General features: G+C 41.7%; 1 protein-coding gene across 2 annotated transcripts in view; it reads left to right on the forward strand.

Annotated features, from left to right (window-relative positions):
* LOC142907795 (uncharacterized) overlaps positions 1–14,515 on the forward strand; it is a 41,668-nt gene that overhangs the window by 20,052 nt on the left and 7,101 nt on the right. The window contains exons 3-13 of one of the 2 annotated variants that reach the window (XM_076057599.1): positions 773–866; positions 1,287–1,415; positions 2,488–2,601; positions 5,476–5,586; positions 8,115–8,182; positions 8,307–8,592; positions 9,699–9,974; positions 12,187–12,254; positions 12,399–12,672; positions 12,894–13,169; positions 13,977–14,155. In XM_076057599.1, coding sequence (XP_075913714.1) covers positions 773–866; positions 1,287–1,415; positions 2,488–2,601; positions 5,476–5,586; positions 8,115–8,182; positions 8,307–8,592; positions 9,699–9,974; positions 12,187–12,254; positions 12,399–12,672; positions 12,894–13,169; positions 13,977–14,155 — 1,875 coding nt within the window. The remainder of the gene's footprint in view (positions 1–772; positions 867–1,286; positions 1,416–2,487; positions 2,602–5,475; positions 5,587–8,114; positions 8,183–8,306; positions 8,593–9,698; positions 9,975–12,186; positions 12,255–12,398; positions 12,673–12,893; positions 13,170–13,976; positions 14,156–14,515) is intronic. The other variant, XM_076057600.1, reaches the window with a different exon arrangement.

A 14,515-nucleotide genomic window follows, 5' to 3' on the forward strand; every position in this document is an offset into this window, starting at 1 on the left:
CTTGGTTCTTTCGGTAAAGTCACGTAGAAGGGAAACAATAAAATAATAAAAATATACAACAATAAAATTCTCAAGACGTTTCGACTGCAATACAAGCAATCATCATCAGGTGTGAAAACCACAGCAAAGACAATTTGAAAAAAGTGGCAGTTTTTTAACGTTTGCACCACGGAGAGCGATTTGGCCGTTATCACAGCTAAGTCTGATCGTCAGGTCTCAAGTTACTAATAAGACAATATATACACATCCTTGATAGGATAAGATGATGTGACGAGTTGAATTGGGAATTTCCCAACATCTTCCAAGACGTTTGGTCAGCATGGAAGAGTCGACAAATACCCCCTGGAGCTCCTTGTAGTGGAGGCCCTTCCACCAGCTGTGACATGAGCAGGCGTGAAATTGCAAGTAAGAGAAAAACACGACAGGAGTGCAAATTATAGGCAAGGTAACTCGGCACCTGGCGTGCAAATGGGCATTCATATGTCAGTCAGGGGCGATGATTGGTTTGTTCCCCAATTGAGTAATTGCAGGCAAATTTGGACTGTGATACGGCATACAATGGCCGACTCCTTTCAAATTATGTATGTTGGTTGAATTTATTTAACACCCTAAGTAGCCAACCGTGCTAATTCAAGGTGCGAATGTCAGGGCATCTTGAATGACCACTGTGAGTGAAGCAGACTGCATATATATAATTCGTTTAGCTGGGTCTTACTGCTGTTCAGTTCCTCCCCCTAATTGCCCAACCTCTCCGTATGGATCTGTTCTGCAGATCTTTTTACTGCAGAAGTTGTCTCTTGCCAAGGAGTGCGATGATGGATTCTACAAATCGCAACGAGGCATCTGTTGTGAGCTGTGCCCTGCAGGTAAAGCAACACAGGCATGGCCATCCAGGCTCATAACACTTCCCTCCCCTTGCCATTTGATTGTCACGATAACATTCAAAACAGCAGAAGTCCATGGATAACTCCCCACGGCTTTGCGGACAGGTTGAGAACCGTTGCCCTACCCCTACTGCTGTGTGAAACAAACAGCGTGGTACCCAGGTGCCTGTTTTATGGCCAGGTTGACCCACTACAGATGCAGGAAGGAACTTTACTTTGTAATAAATAAATAAAAACAGAGCCATTTGCTTCGAGTTGATGCATTGTTCCTAAAAGGCCCGTGTTTAAAGTCTGTTGTCTCTATCTCCCAAATAATCAGTTCCTGGTTGGACGTTTTTAGTCCAGCTCCCATTTAAAAGTGAAGTCTTATCTCTTGCCTGCTCACACTGCTTTGTCCTCCAGGAACGTACAAGGAGATCGACTGCTTAGCAGATAAAATGAGAGCGGCGTGTGATCTATGCCCTGAGGGCAGCTTCATGAACAGAGTCAACCATGAAGAGAAGTGTGCACAGTGCAGTAGTTGCGGCCCAGGTAAATGACAGCAAAGCAAGTAGGTTACTGCCATATCTGCATTGTGTGTTTTTGTATGCATCATATTCCAATTGTGTCATCATATTGTAATAAGGCAGATAAATTATATTTGGAGTGTACAGTGAGAAAACAAAACAGAATATCAAACAGACTAGGATCTGTCGTAATTAATAATGTCCTGTCAATTAAACTATCGGGCATGTACCTGATCTCATCATATAACAGAAGCTAAACAAGTTTCAGGCTGAAAAGTGCTTGAATTGGCGTCAATCATGCATAGAACTCGTGATATGGACCGCGACGGGGATATGTACTAGAGAGTGCAGCAAATTCAATTGTACTGTACTATTCTCCCACATCTATGTTCCTCACCTTTACTAACCTGCTACGTGTGAAGTATGGCCAAACAACCTAAAACAGGGGATTTTTTTTCAGGAATATATACGATAATATGATTATAACCTCTCACATTGGTCAAATCACAGTCGTCTGCATTACGACAAAGGTTCCAGTAGTTATTTTCGCAATTAATTACCGAACTTTTGGCCTACTCTTCCACATAGACCAGATATCTGGGAAGAGGTTACCATACTATTTTGTTCTAGCCCACGACATCCCCTCTAGAGGGTATTTGACCGACTCTGCCACACTGCCCAGACGTCTTGGAAGAGGTCTTCCACCTCTCAATGGTAACTCCAAGCATGGCAGCATGAGACACCAGCCTATCAGTTTTGTATTTTTACGGGAAAGAATGCTTAAGTTGAATGGTCAATGTGGGAATAGATTGATGTTTCACGATACATGACATTGTGCTGGGTGGACAGAGGCGTTATGTTTTTGCATTGATTATGAATTGTTACCAGTGACCTATGGGTTGCAAGTACAGCGTGGTTACTTTTCTTTCCCAGTCTTAAATGGTATGCTTATTGTTATAGATATTTCTATTTGTGAGGCAAACTGGCAACCATTTTTTTTCTCTCATTCAGTGACTGATGATGCAAAACAAAACTACTTAAGTTACTTTGGTTTGAATGGAGAGGTTAGTGGTTTGATGTGATGCTTCTCATTGCAGATGAGGAGGTGGCTCACACCTGCTCCGTGGCCCAGGACACCGTGTGTCAGTGCATTCAGGGGCTCAAGAGAGACCCTGGCTCAGGGATTTGTCTCCATGAAAATCAACACACAGGTGAGCTAACCAGCCACTGTAACCGGTGCCATCAGTTATGCAGTAGAGACGTTGATTTGTTATCTTGACAGTCAAAGCAACAACAGTCTGGTAACTGAAATAGCAGACGCTCGCTGCATAGGAATGAAGGCAAAATACAGACTCGTGTTTGAATGTGAATATGACCAAGAGTAACTGTAAAATTATCTTTCTTGAAAGGTGAAATCCAAAACAGGATTCATTGTGCACGTTTCATTTACAACTCACAACTTTGAGACAGCATCATCATCATACCTAGCATCGTCTTTATCACTATCAGTAGCAGAATCAGTGGAACCAAAATGCAGCGACCTCAGGCATACGCTGGGTATGGAATGCCTTATTTAAATCAGGTGAGCATTGCTATTATTTAACTATTAGGAACCCGCAGAATGTCTATGGTAAGAAGATGGCAAATATGTACAGACTCTTATGATTTCGTAAACTGATTATTTCATACAGAAATATAGATTTTTATCTCTGTTAACAGTATGCGGAAAAGAAATGACAATTATTCACCCCCTCTCCCTGCTGCACCCAAATCCCGCGTGGCGTCATAAACCCTTCTACTCACCACCCCGACGTCTCATGACATCACCGCCTCTCCTCACCAACTCACGCCAATCTTAATTTGAATGGCTAAGTGGTAATGCGTCGTTGCAGAAGTTCAGGGTTCGAATCCAGCAACCACATTAATTAATATTATGGGTATATTATCCATAAATACTACATTGCATATTGTTCACACTGAACATTAGAGATCCCGTGATATTGTTCCTAAAAGAGTGTGCCAAGTGTGTTGGCTTCCAATTACGCAAAATTTGAGGTACACAGAAAAACCCTCTCTCTATTCACGAGGGATTTGTTCTTGAAAATGCACACGATTGCAGAATTCGCTCATGAGGAAACCTAGTTCCAATTGGAAAAATGGGGTGACGTTCATTGTACGAGTGGTCACCCCAGTGGTTCCTTGCCTGGTATACGTAACGTCGGGGGTTCGATCCCAACCCAGACACCTGTATTTTTGGAGTTTGGATGTTCTCCCCGTGGTCAGATGGATTTTTCTCTGGGTACTCAGGTTTTTCGCCTCCATATTTAGAAACATGCATTTAGATGATTTGGCTGCGTTAAATTACCCCTCGATAAGCCACTTCATTGAGCTATCATTTGTGGCCAAGTCATATCTGACAAGTGGGCCTTACCTGGAAAAAAAATAGTTATAAACAACCATGTGTTTTTTGTAACTACCTTGGATGATGATTTTACTCTGATGGAGGGTGGTGGTGATGTTGATGAGCTTAGGAGGTTGACTCAGTAGATGCAGGTGTTTGATAGCAATGCGCAGTTATGATTTTTTAGAACACGAGCCACAACACTTTCCTGCATTTTATGCAACTCAGTCGACTTGTTCATACCTAAATGTATAAACGAGTGGATTGTAAGTATAAAGTAAACCTGCACAATAGCGAGTTCCTAGTGGGATCACTGCATTGGTGGTCTGGCACCATGTACACTCGCAAATACTGAAGTCCAGTGGGTCACGAATAGGGAATTAGTATACATTTGTAGTGACATTACTGGATGTCTCAATGCTGTGGGTGCAGTACCGGCCCTAGAGGAGCACGGTGTGTGCTGCATAAGAGCCCTGGATGGCACCACGCTTTAAGTGCAATGCCAACCCTGCAGGATAGGGTGTGTGGGTGCCGACTGAAGGATAGGGTTGTGTGAGGCCATAGCATTTTGGTTGACCCCGGAGGACACGTGACCGGCTACGTTGACAGAGGGTCCCCAAGAGGCGCCTAGGGGGGGTCACATGGTTGGGACCCAGAACCTCCCAATAATTCTGGAAGGTGGACGTGGCCAAGGGCGAAACTGGCCATGACTCAGAGAATATAAGTCGGGTCCCAAGAGGGATCAGGGTTGTTGTTCATCCAGAAAAAAAACCCTTCATCTACAATCTCCGCCCAATGAGTCTCCAACACGTGGACCCGGGCCGAAGTCGTTGGTCCCGGTCCATAGTAGCAGTTACGTAATCATGAGTGTAGTTAGCCAGGTGGTCACCACATAAGGTTGTTATTCTGTTAAGGGGAAGTTATCCCATGTGTTGGAACTAAATAAATGTATTGCCTCCAAAGTCTACATCTGCGACTCAGTTGAACCCATTACACATTTGTAATGACAACTTGGCACACTTCTCTTGAGATGGGACTTTATTCAAGACACGTTCACTTGACATCAGGCAATAGCCCCGAGTCTCCTGAGCATCTCCTTTATATACAAACCGAGGCCACGCCCCCCTTCTCGATCATTCTCGCTCACTCTGGATGCTAGCTCCACAGCAGACTCTACTGTCCTCTTTCGTGACCTGACCATGCTCCCTTCTCAATCATTCCCGTAGCCACCAGTCCCTTCGCACTCAACTGATACCCCTGTCATTACCTCCCGTGGCCGCCAGTGCATTCACACTGTAGGCTGATTCCCCTGTCATTATCTCCCATGGCCAATAGTCCACTCACACCGCATGCAGGCTTTATTGTCATTATACATTTAGTTACTCGCGAAACCCACGGATTCAGAACTCGCGAATAGTGAGTGTTTACTGTACCCACAATTGAGTTAAGTGCATGAAGCCACATAGCAGCTTCGCTCCCTATTGAGAACGTATTGCAGACAGTGTCTATGAAACACCGCACCTTCCTTCATGAGAGTCTTGCAAAAAAAGAATGGTGCGAATAATAAATGTACACATAATGTGATCTGATATGTGTTATCAGCAAGTGTGGATTAGACTTCAAATGTTCTGGTTTTGACAGATGTTTGTTTCTCATCCTTTGGGAAACTACACTGCACCTGCAGCAGCTATAGTTTTGGGGTCTATCCTTGGACTGGTACTGTCTGCATTTAGTCTCTTTCTACTAAAGACAAAACGGAAATGGCTGACTTTGAAAAAAACATCGGAGCATTATGGTAAGTATAGTGTTCCATTATTATATCCAAAACGGGATGAATCTATAAAAATGTATTATTATGCTACCATGGCGACACCGCTTGAGATCTTCCAGGTGCATGCTCTAAGTAATGATATTCAGAGACTAACTGTTACATAATAAGATAATTGTTTAGTCATTTCTCACCATACATATTTTGACACAAAAGAGTAAGGTGTTCCCTATATTTGATTGTTAAAATACACCATACCCATGTACTCTACTATCTCATTATGCGAGACCAGAACTTAATGAGCCATCTTGCATCAGTTTAATTGTTGTATATTTGCAGCCACTGCAACATTAATCTCAATTTCGTGCCACAAAACAAGACTCCAAATCCTGAGTTCTTAATGCGTGCATATTCACAATCAGTAGTTTAGTCAACGACATGAATCTCATATTCTTGGTTCTTTCGGTAAAGTCACGTAGAAGGGAAACAATAAAATGATAAAAATATAAAACAATAAAATTATCACGACGCTTCGACTGCAACACAAGCAAGCATCATCAAGTGTGAAAACCACAGCAAAATGATTGCTTGTGTTGCAGTCGAAACGTCGTGAGAATTGTATTGTTTATTATTTTTATTATTTTATTGTTTCCCTTCTACGTGGCTTTACTGAAAGAACCAAGAATATGAATCCCTGCATTCACGAAAGCTTTAAATCAAAATACATGAATCTCACTCAATACTCTGCCAATGAAATTACCAGAATTTTTTACGATGTTAAACGCTTTCAAAACAAATGCAGTTAACTCTTGATCAGCGTCTAGTTAATCGCAGCTCACCTTGAGGGAACTGTTCATCACTCCAATAGACAAGCGCACCTCTACCAAACACGCTCAGTGATAGTGTTCACCAAGAGAAAGTATAAATAGTAACATGATGCAGGATCTGATGAAGAATCAGATACAAACTGAGAGAGCACTTCATGTATTGGAGACTTGTAGGAATCTAATAAGGCCTAGAATATTAGATGAGATTACAATTTGACTAATGTTTCCATCATAAAAGTTTCCTTTAAAATGTTACTAACTTGCAAATCCAGATATTATGAAAATTGTAATTGTCTATCGTTCTGCCACTATGACATGTGTGTTCCGGAATTACAATGTCTGTGCCTCCAATATATTTGGACATTTTTCTTCAATAAATAATATTTGTTTTCATAGGAAATGAATGCCTTAACCTTCAATATAAACATTTTAGCAGCACGTAGGCTTTCCCGATCAATATGAATAATCTCAGATCTAATGTATCCTAATCATAGGTTTCGGGGAGGGACAACAACGTGAACATAAACTCATTCCACTATGTTACCTGTGAATAACCCAACTAATAATTGGTAATGCATATTCTCAGGTTAACATGATCCATTGTAATTTATATTACTACATTAAACCCCCTATAGTCTTGGCACCTGATATGCTCACAATGATGGCTTCACATTTACTCTCTTTACGACTGAAACAGGAAGACTTCTTCACAATTTTTGATGATCACCTGACAAAGCTGGTTGTAATCACCAGCGAAACGTCATATTCAAATTGTAAATATTGTGGGTTTAAGGTCCAACACAGCAGTGTGCTGAATTAGTAACTAATTGGCATATTTTGTGAACTTAAACCTTGCTAATTGGCTGTGTCAGGTGTCGGGTTTAACGAAACATTTATATCAATCTAACCCAAAATTATTTTTATGGACAGCTATGTTTGTTGACTATGAGCTGAGATTTTTGGTGGCCATCAAAAATTTTCCTACCTTTGACAACATGTTAGAGGTTCCCAAATCCATATTTTTCAACAGGCTTTGTTCTTTAAAAAAACCCCTTTACACATTTGCTCAGATAAACCGGTTAGACGTATTATATGAGGTTATATTTATTACTTGTCCTTTACTAAGAGATCATGGAATTGCGGTAGAAAAGAAGATGGTTATATGATGCTTGCAATAACGTGAGATTAATATTTGTTTAGGAAGATACAAGGAATATCATATTCGGAAGAACTGTTCAGCAGTGGCAGGTGTAGAGATAAGCCAGAAGGCTACTACAGGGAATCATGAACGTAGATCATTGCTGAGGAGTCGAGTGGAAACGGCAAGGGAACGGGAGAAAATCAATTTGTGGTGGAGACACTGAAAATGCTTTTTAACACCGGGACACTGATTAGCGTCCATCAGCACAATGTGGGGAACGACTTTGCTGCTTTCTTGGTCTGCAGTTTCACAGCACTCTGCTACACTTCTATTTTAGTTGTTTCCTACTGATTACTTCTGATTGGACACTAACGTTCAATACTACTTTTCATTCGGCAACACTGCAGCCACTTATTTGTGACATTTTCAAAACAGTATTAAAATGTTCGTAGTATAAATGACCTCTTTGAATTGAATATGGGTTCCAATAATTGAATGTTTTGCTCTGCTACCAGAAGGAAATTATCAACCATATGAAGTATTAAGTGAATCGTTTGTAACTTAATTTTACGGCATTTATTTCACAGGCACTACTTATAGAAAGAATAATGATGAAGGCGAAGAACTTGCTGCTCTTGTGTTCATTGAAGTTCAGGTACAATCAACGCAGCATGTTTACACATTGACTCCAACATTCATTATTCATTGTGTAGGCTTACTCACAAGGACAGCTGTGGGCTTCATCCCTCATTAATCAGATTCCGTGTTCTCCACTACAGGGGAGCCAGAAGAGTGAAACAATGAAACTCATCCGAGAGAACCAAGAGAATCTCAAGGCCTGGATCGGAGTAGATCCCTCACACCTCCTGGAGCATCTCAAGGACTATGAGTGGATTCCTCACCACGTTTACAACGCAGCCAGGAAGAGGCATGGAGAGGAATGTGTGGAGCACATACTGGACCACTTCTTAAAAAAAGGAGACACAGGCTGTAAGGAACTGTGGGAAGCACTCTTCTTTGTGAGGAAGCACTATTTGCAGCTGTGGAGGTGGCTTCACAACCGAGGTATGACCCACGTTCATTATAACAAGAGTTGCGTACTGGCAGTGAATTGATTTTGTATGGCTTTTGTTTCAATTGTAGTGAATCTTTTCAGAGACGCGATTTATGATGCAACAACGTTAATTCTACACTTCGTGCAACACCGTTACACACGAGACTAAATACACCTATCTCTCTTGTTACACATAGGACCACAATACACCTATTTCTCTCGCATACAGGATAACTATAATCGGGTCAGAGCAACCAACGTGCTGCCTGACCCACGATGTCGAAGACAAAGACGTAGATATATCACTTGGGTTCCACTTTACCTGCAGACAGGCCCGTTATACGATCGGAGCTCCCCTTTTATCCTTCCCAGCGCGGCCTGGCTCCACCCTCGGCCCCGCCTACCTCTGGAATTACACCACACCTGTTCCCTCTCTGGCTCTGCTCTTAACCACGCCCCCTTCGGGAACTCTCTAGACGTTTCTCAGCTCCTCTTTCCGTGTCCCGTCGTTCACCCTTGGCCCACATTCCTCACCCCAGCCCATCACGTGCTTAACCCGCTGATGGGGTGACTCGTCCTCGCATGCCCTCCCCCTGCCGCCAGCCACCCCCACCACACTCCCCCAGTGACCGACTCTGTGGCGATTACCTGCGGCGCTGGCAGAGGCTGTTATCCCCTACTCTGTCGGTAGTACTCATCTGGCTTCCTTCTGCTAGCACCCAGTACCATGCCCTGGCGCATTGAGTGGTACTGCATGGTGTGTGAGGCTCTGTGCCCATTTCTGCAGCACTTGGCGCTACGCGCCATAGTGATCCATTTAACATCACTACACAAGGAACAAGGAATAAAAGTCATTCATATGCTTGGATTCCGTACAACTTTGCAGCTTGTGCTTGCCCTTTCAAATAATTAATCAGTTATGTTCCGTGCCACAAAACAAGATGGCACTCACCAAGTGGCATGTGACTGAACAGCTTCATGTTAAACGCCGTAATGCTTGAGTACAATTATGAACCCATCTCTGCTTCGCCTCTTGATTCTTTTAGCACACTTGTGGTAAAAGTCAAGAGCAATGAAAAAAATACCCGTGACATTTATTCAACGCTGTCAATCACAGGTGACGCAATGCAGTGCATTCGAGAGAATAAGTCAGCTCTGAAGCTGTGGATCAGTAGGGACCCACACCATCTTCTAGAGCATCTGAAGAGTCAAACATTCATCTCTAATGGCGTCTTCGCTAAAGCCAAGGGCATGAATGGCGGCGAGAAGTGTGCAGAGCTACTTCTAAATTACTTCATCAATAGAGGCAATGATGATTGCCTCCAGCTGCTGATTTCTCTGCAAGCCGTGCAAGATGAGTATCCTGAAGTCAAACAGTGGCTGGGCTCTCTTGGTAAGTTATTATTTTATTTAAAATGCCTTACACCTCTTTCATGTAAACAACGGGAAAGATGATAATTTGGAGGACAAGCAGACAATCGTAACTCTGCCACAGCAGCCCTGTAATCTTAACACGTAGGTTTTTGCAACATCATGATTCATAATTCATTTTTGGGTTGGGCCACGGAATAATAGCACCAAATCTGTGTCGTTAGATCTGTGTACTAGCGATTAATATGCCAATTATTATTGATTCATCTCACTGATAAGTTGTAGAGCAATCCTCAAGACCAAACTCATCAATTCGATTTAACATTATTAAAAACAGCAAACATCATCAAGACAATGTTCGGGAAGTCATACACGCAATGTCACCTTATCCAGCTCGGTATCATGACCATTGAGGTTTTTGGGTTAGATCATCTAGATATAAATGTGCCGTTAAACCTGCCACCACCCGATGCAGCCAATTTAGTAAGGTTTGTCACATTTACAAAACATGCCAATTCGTTACAACTTCAGCACACCGGTGTGTTGGAGAGTAAACCCACATTATACTTATGCAGTACAACTACTCATGAAGTTTGTGGATGTTTGGTCATTCATAGATCCTATAAAGTTTTGATTCTTTGGTTTAATCATGGATGAATGACACAAAGTTGACTTTAAGAACGTGGTAGTTTTATCCAAACAATTTTTTTTACTTGCAAAAAATATCTAATGCACACGTTGAGATTGATAAAATGTACATAATACATATTTGAGCTGATAAGTTGTGTGGCTTGGCATATATACATGTGAAAATCCCGTGTAATATTCAACAAATCTATTATACCAATTGTAACACTTAGTTTAAAGCTTTAGTGACCATATAACGCTATCCTTCTGCAGGCTAAATCTTGGCTTAAAGCTTTCGTGACGGCAGGAATTCATATTATTTGGGTATTTTGGTCAAGTCACGTAGATATGGTCAAAGAAAATAATAAAAATAACAAAAAACTACGACGTTTCGATCACAACACAAGCGATTGTCATCAGGAGGAAAAAAAAGATGACGATCGCTTGTGTTGTGATCGCAACGTCGTAGTATCTTGTATTTTTGTTGTTATCTTCTTTGAACCTACTGTATCTACGTGACTTTACCGAGAGACCCAAATAATATACTTCTGCAGGCTAGCATATTCTTGAGTATCTTTTAACCTGTTGAGACAGTGCTTAGCTACACTTCTATTTTAGTTATGTTTAACTTCGGTTTAGCACTGTCTAGAAGTGAGATTTCCTTGGTCGTTGAGAATGCTCTGCTCTCCAGAAAAACAACTCCATGTCCTTGTTGTGGAAGATGGGCAACATCATGAGTGACCTTTCTGGAAGTGATGGCTACAGAGATCGGTTTCATGAGTGTGGGACATTTTTGTAGTCTTAACTCTACCTTCATACAGATGATGATCACGAGAGACAATGTTGTCCACAACAGGGCACTGGGAGCCTTGGTAATGTGGCTTACTAGAGGCAGATGAGATTCAGATGCCAATGGAACGTGCACACAATGGAAAAGGAGCAATTACCACGTGATGCCATGTCCCAGCAACCACACCATGATAGTGATGACAAACATTACTTCCAGTTTGAAAATAAGATTATGTTGCAATTTGATCACAAATGTACGAGTGATTCTAGAAAGGTATTGAAAAGATAGCATAAGCAATGCATTAGTTGGCAAGAGAACATGATCTGTAAGCGGTTTAGATATCGTTAGATAAACACGTTTGCGCTGAGTGGGACGTGTGTACACAATGGGTCATGGCCAATCGTTCAGAAAGGCATTGGCGTGGTCTCCAGAAGTGTAACAACAAAGGGAAGACCGACGTGTAGATAGTGAGATAAAGTTTAAGCAGATCTTGAGGTCGCTTATCAACTGTGTAGCAACTGCATGATTTGGCAGAGGGTTGAATGTACTGGGGATGCGTGGTAGCATCAAGAGACATCTTGATCTTTATTGCAATTGTTCAAACTAAATTCCTGTTCATGTCTGTAGAACATTTTATAAAGTTTGTAATGTAAATATCCTCCATCACTCTCATCTCAGTGTCTCACATTCTGTGTTTATCATCATTATTATTCAGTTCTAATAAGGTAATTTGCTGCTATGAAGTGAGAAAATATTTAACCATACCAACTGTCCACTTTAATCAATGGTAACCTAGTAGTATTGTATTTATTCACAGGTAGTACCAAAACAAAGAGCAATGGAATCAGTGTGCCACGTGTTGATGTGCTTTCAAATGGAATTCAGGTAAACTAGATGCAGTTTGCATGCACATTGAACACTCTTCATTTGTTTAGTATATATGCTTAGGATGAAGCATGCTTTGGAATCCATTGCATATATAAATAACAAACTTAACTCCCATGTTCTCTAATTCACGACCACAATCAGAGTGACACATTGAAACTCATCCAAGAAAACAAGGGGAATTTCAGGGAATGGATTGGAGTGGATACATCGCACTTCCTGAAATTTTTTGACGAATCACATTCTATTCCACACGAAGTTTGCCAAGCAGCCAAGAACAAGCATGGAGAGGAGTGTGTGGATGTTATACTAGATCACTTCTTTAACCAAGAAGAGACGGCGTTGTGGGAACTGTGGAAAGGTCTCTACTATGTGAGGAGGAACTACGAGCCACTAAAGAGCTGGTTTCAGAAGCACGGTATGATCCACACTAATAATACATCGTGCATATGCACGGATACTGTACAACTGTACAATTTTCCAATGTTTATTTTCAAAATGGTTGAATACTGTAGTAAAAAAATGTTGCCTGCTCCTTTATTCTTTTGGCACATTTTGGAATAACAGGATAGTTAAACGAAAAGACAATGCATATGAAAAGATAAATGTAAAATGCATCCAAAGTTCTGTTTGTCACAGGTGAGTCCGTGCGGTCCATTAAAGAGAAGAAGTTGGATCTGAAGTTGTGGATCGCTAAAGACCCCCGACATCTCCTGCTGCAGCTGACGAGTCGAGTACAAATTCGCAATAAGATCTTCACTCAAGCCAAGGGCATGAATAATGGTGAGAAGTCTGCAGAGGCACTGCTCAACTACTTCATATCCAGAGGCAATGACGACTGCCTCCAGCTGCTGTTTGCTCTGCAAGCCGTGCAGGACAAGTATCCTGAAGTCACGCAGTGGCTGGGCTCTCTTGGTGAGAAATTACTACATTTTAAACGCCTTCCTGCTTTTTTATGTAAATAACGGCCAATTGAACACTGGGTGACCAAGTGGCCAGCACACTCACGAAGGAGTCGGTTGTCAACGAGTCGACAGTTTTAACCCTGCTTAATAGCCCTGTAATCGATTTCTATGAGGCATCCTCACCTATATTCTATCCACTGCTGAATGAATGCATCCCCAAGCCACTGTTAATCCACATAGTCATGTGATACATTCCATATAGCTCCAGAACCTTAGCCAATTCAACGCCTCCAACTCAACGCTGTGCACACCCTTTGGTGCATTCCCTCCTCTGTCTGCCACTCCATCGCTAGTCTCCACCACCAGGCTCCCAATCCTCCTAGTGACCTGTCTCAACAAAGCCTAATTAATTTTCTCAGCAGTCTAAAACATTGCATCTTCTTCCAAAATTGTATGCGTGTATGTTTAACTTCTTTCGGACCATACGCATACATGTATGTTGAACGTCTTTCAGACCATACACAGCTTTTGTTATTTTCAGTTTATTTTTTTAATTTTACATTTATTATTTTTATTTTCTATCTCCGTGACTTTACCGAAAGAACCAAGAATATGCATACATGTGTTCCACTTTCTGTCTATGTCCATGTGTCAGATCCATGTCATGTCAGGTAATGTACAATTAATTAAATTGTTATTCTTCAGGAAAATGGGTGCTACTTTTCAGGATTGAGTTCCGTTCTCCAAAAGCACTCCAACCTCAACTTGTCCATCTCTAAGGCTGAAACAGCATTAACTTTGTCTTTTTTTACTGCAGTGTTTTTCAAAAGGCTTTGCAAGAAGACGAGCTTGTTTCTGAACACGTATACCAACTATTCGCTGCAAGAAAAAATTCGATCTTATAAACGGGAGCTGATCCAGGCACTGCACTCCAACGTGATACCCCTGCTGTCTCAACTACAGAGCCGAAATATATTCACTTACTTGAATGTGCAGGTATGTCCATGGTCTGGTGTAGTAATTAAAGGGGGATCAGGATCAAATTGAAAATGTTAAATTACAAGGTGAGAGAGTAGAATGGTGTGCAGTCTGCCCTTAACATGAAGATACGACGGCCCTCATTAACATGTTCCATGTAGGTGATCCAAGTATTCTATGAACATGTCTAACGTGTGTCCTCGGAAGTGTTTCATTATAAAAAATAACATCACATTCCTATCTGCAGAATAAAAAAAAATTCACACGGCACATGATGGGTAACATTCTGAGATAACCTCACGCATGATGACGTCATTGGATCGCAAATGGGGAGGTGCCTTGTCAGCGAGGCCAGATGCAAAGTGAAGCCTTTTGGCA

This window comes from Petromyzon marinus, chromosome 83, assembly GCF_048934315.1.
Source record: "Petromyzon marinus isolate PM22_M1 ecotype Great Lakes invasive population chromosome 83, UKy_Petmar_22M1.pri1.0, whole genome shotgun sequence".
NCBI lineage: Eukaryota > Metazoa > Chordata > Hyperoartia > Petromyzontiformes > Petromyzontidae > Petromyzon > Petromyzon marinus.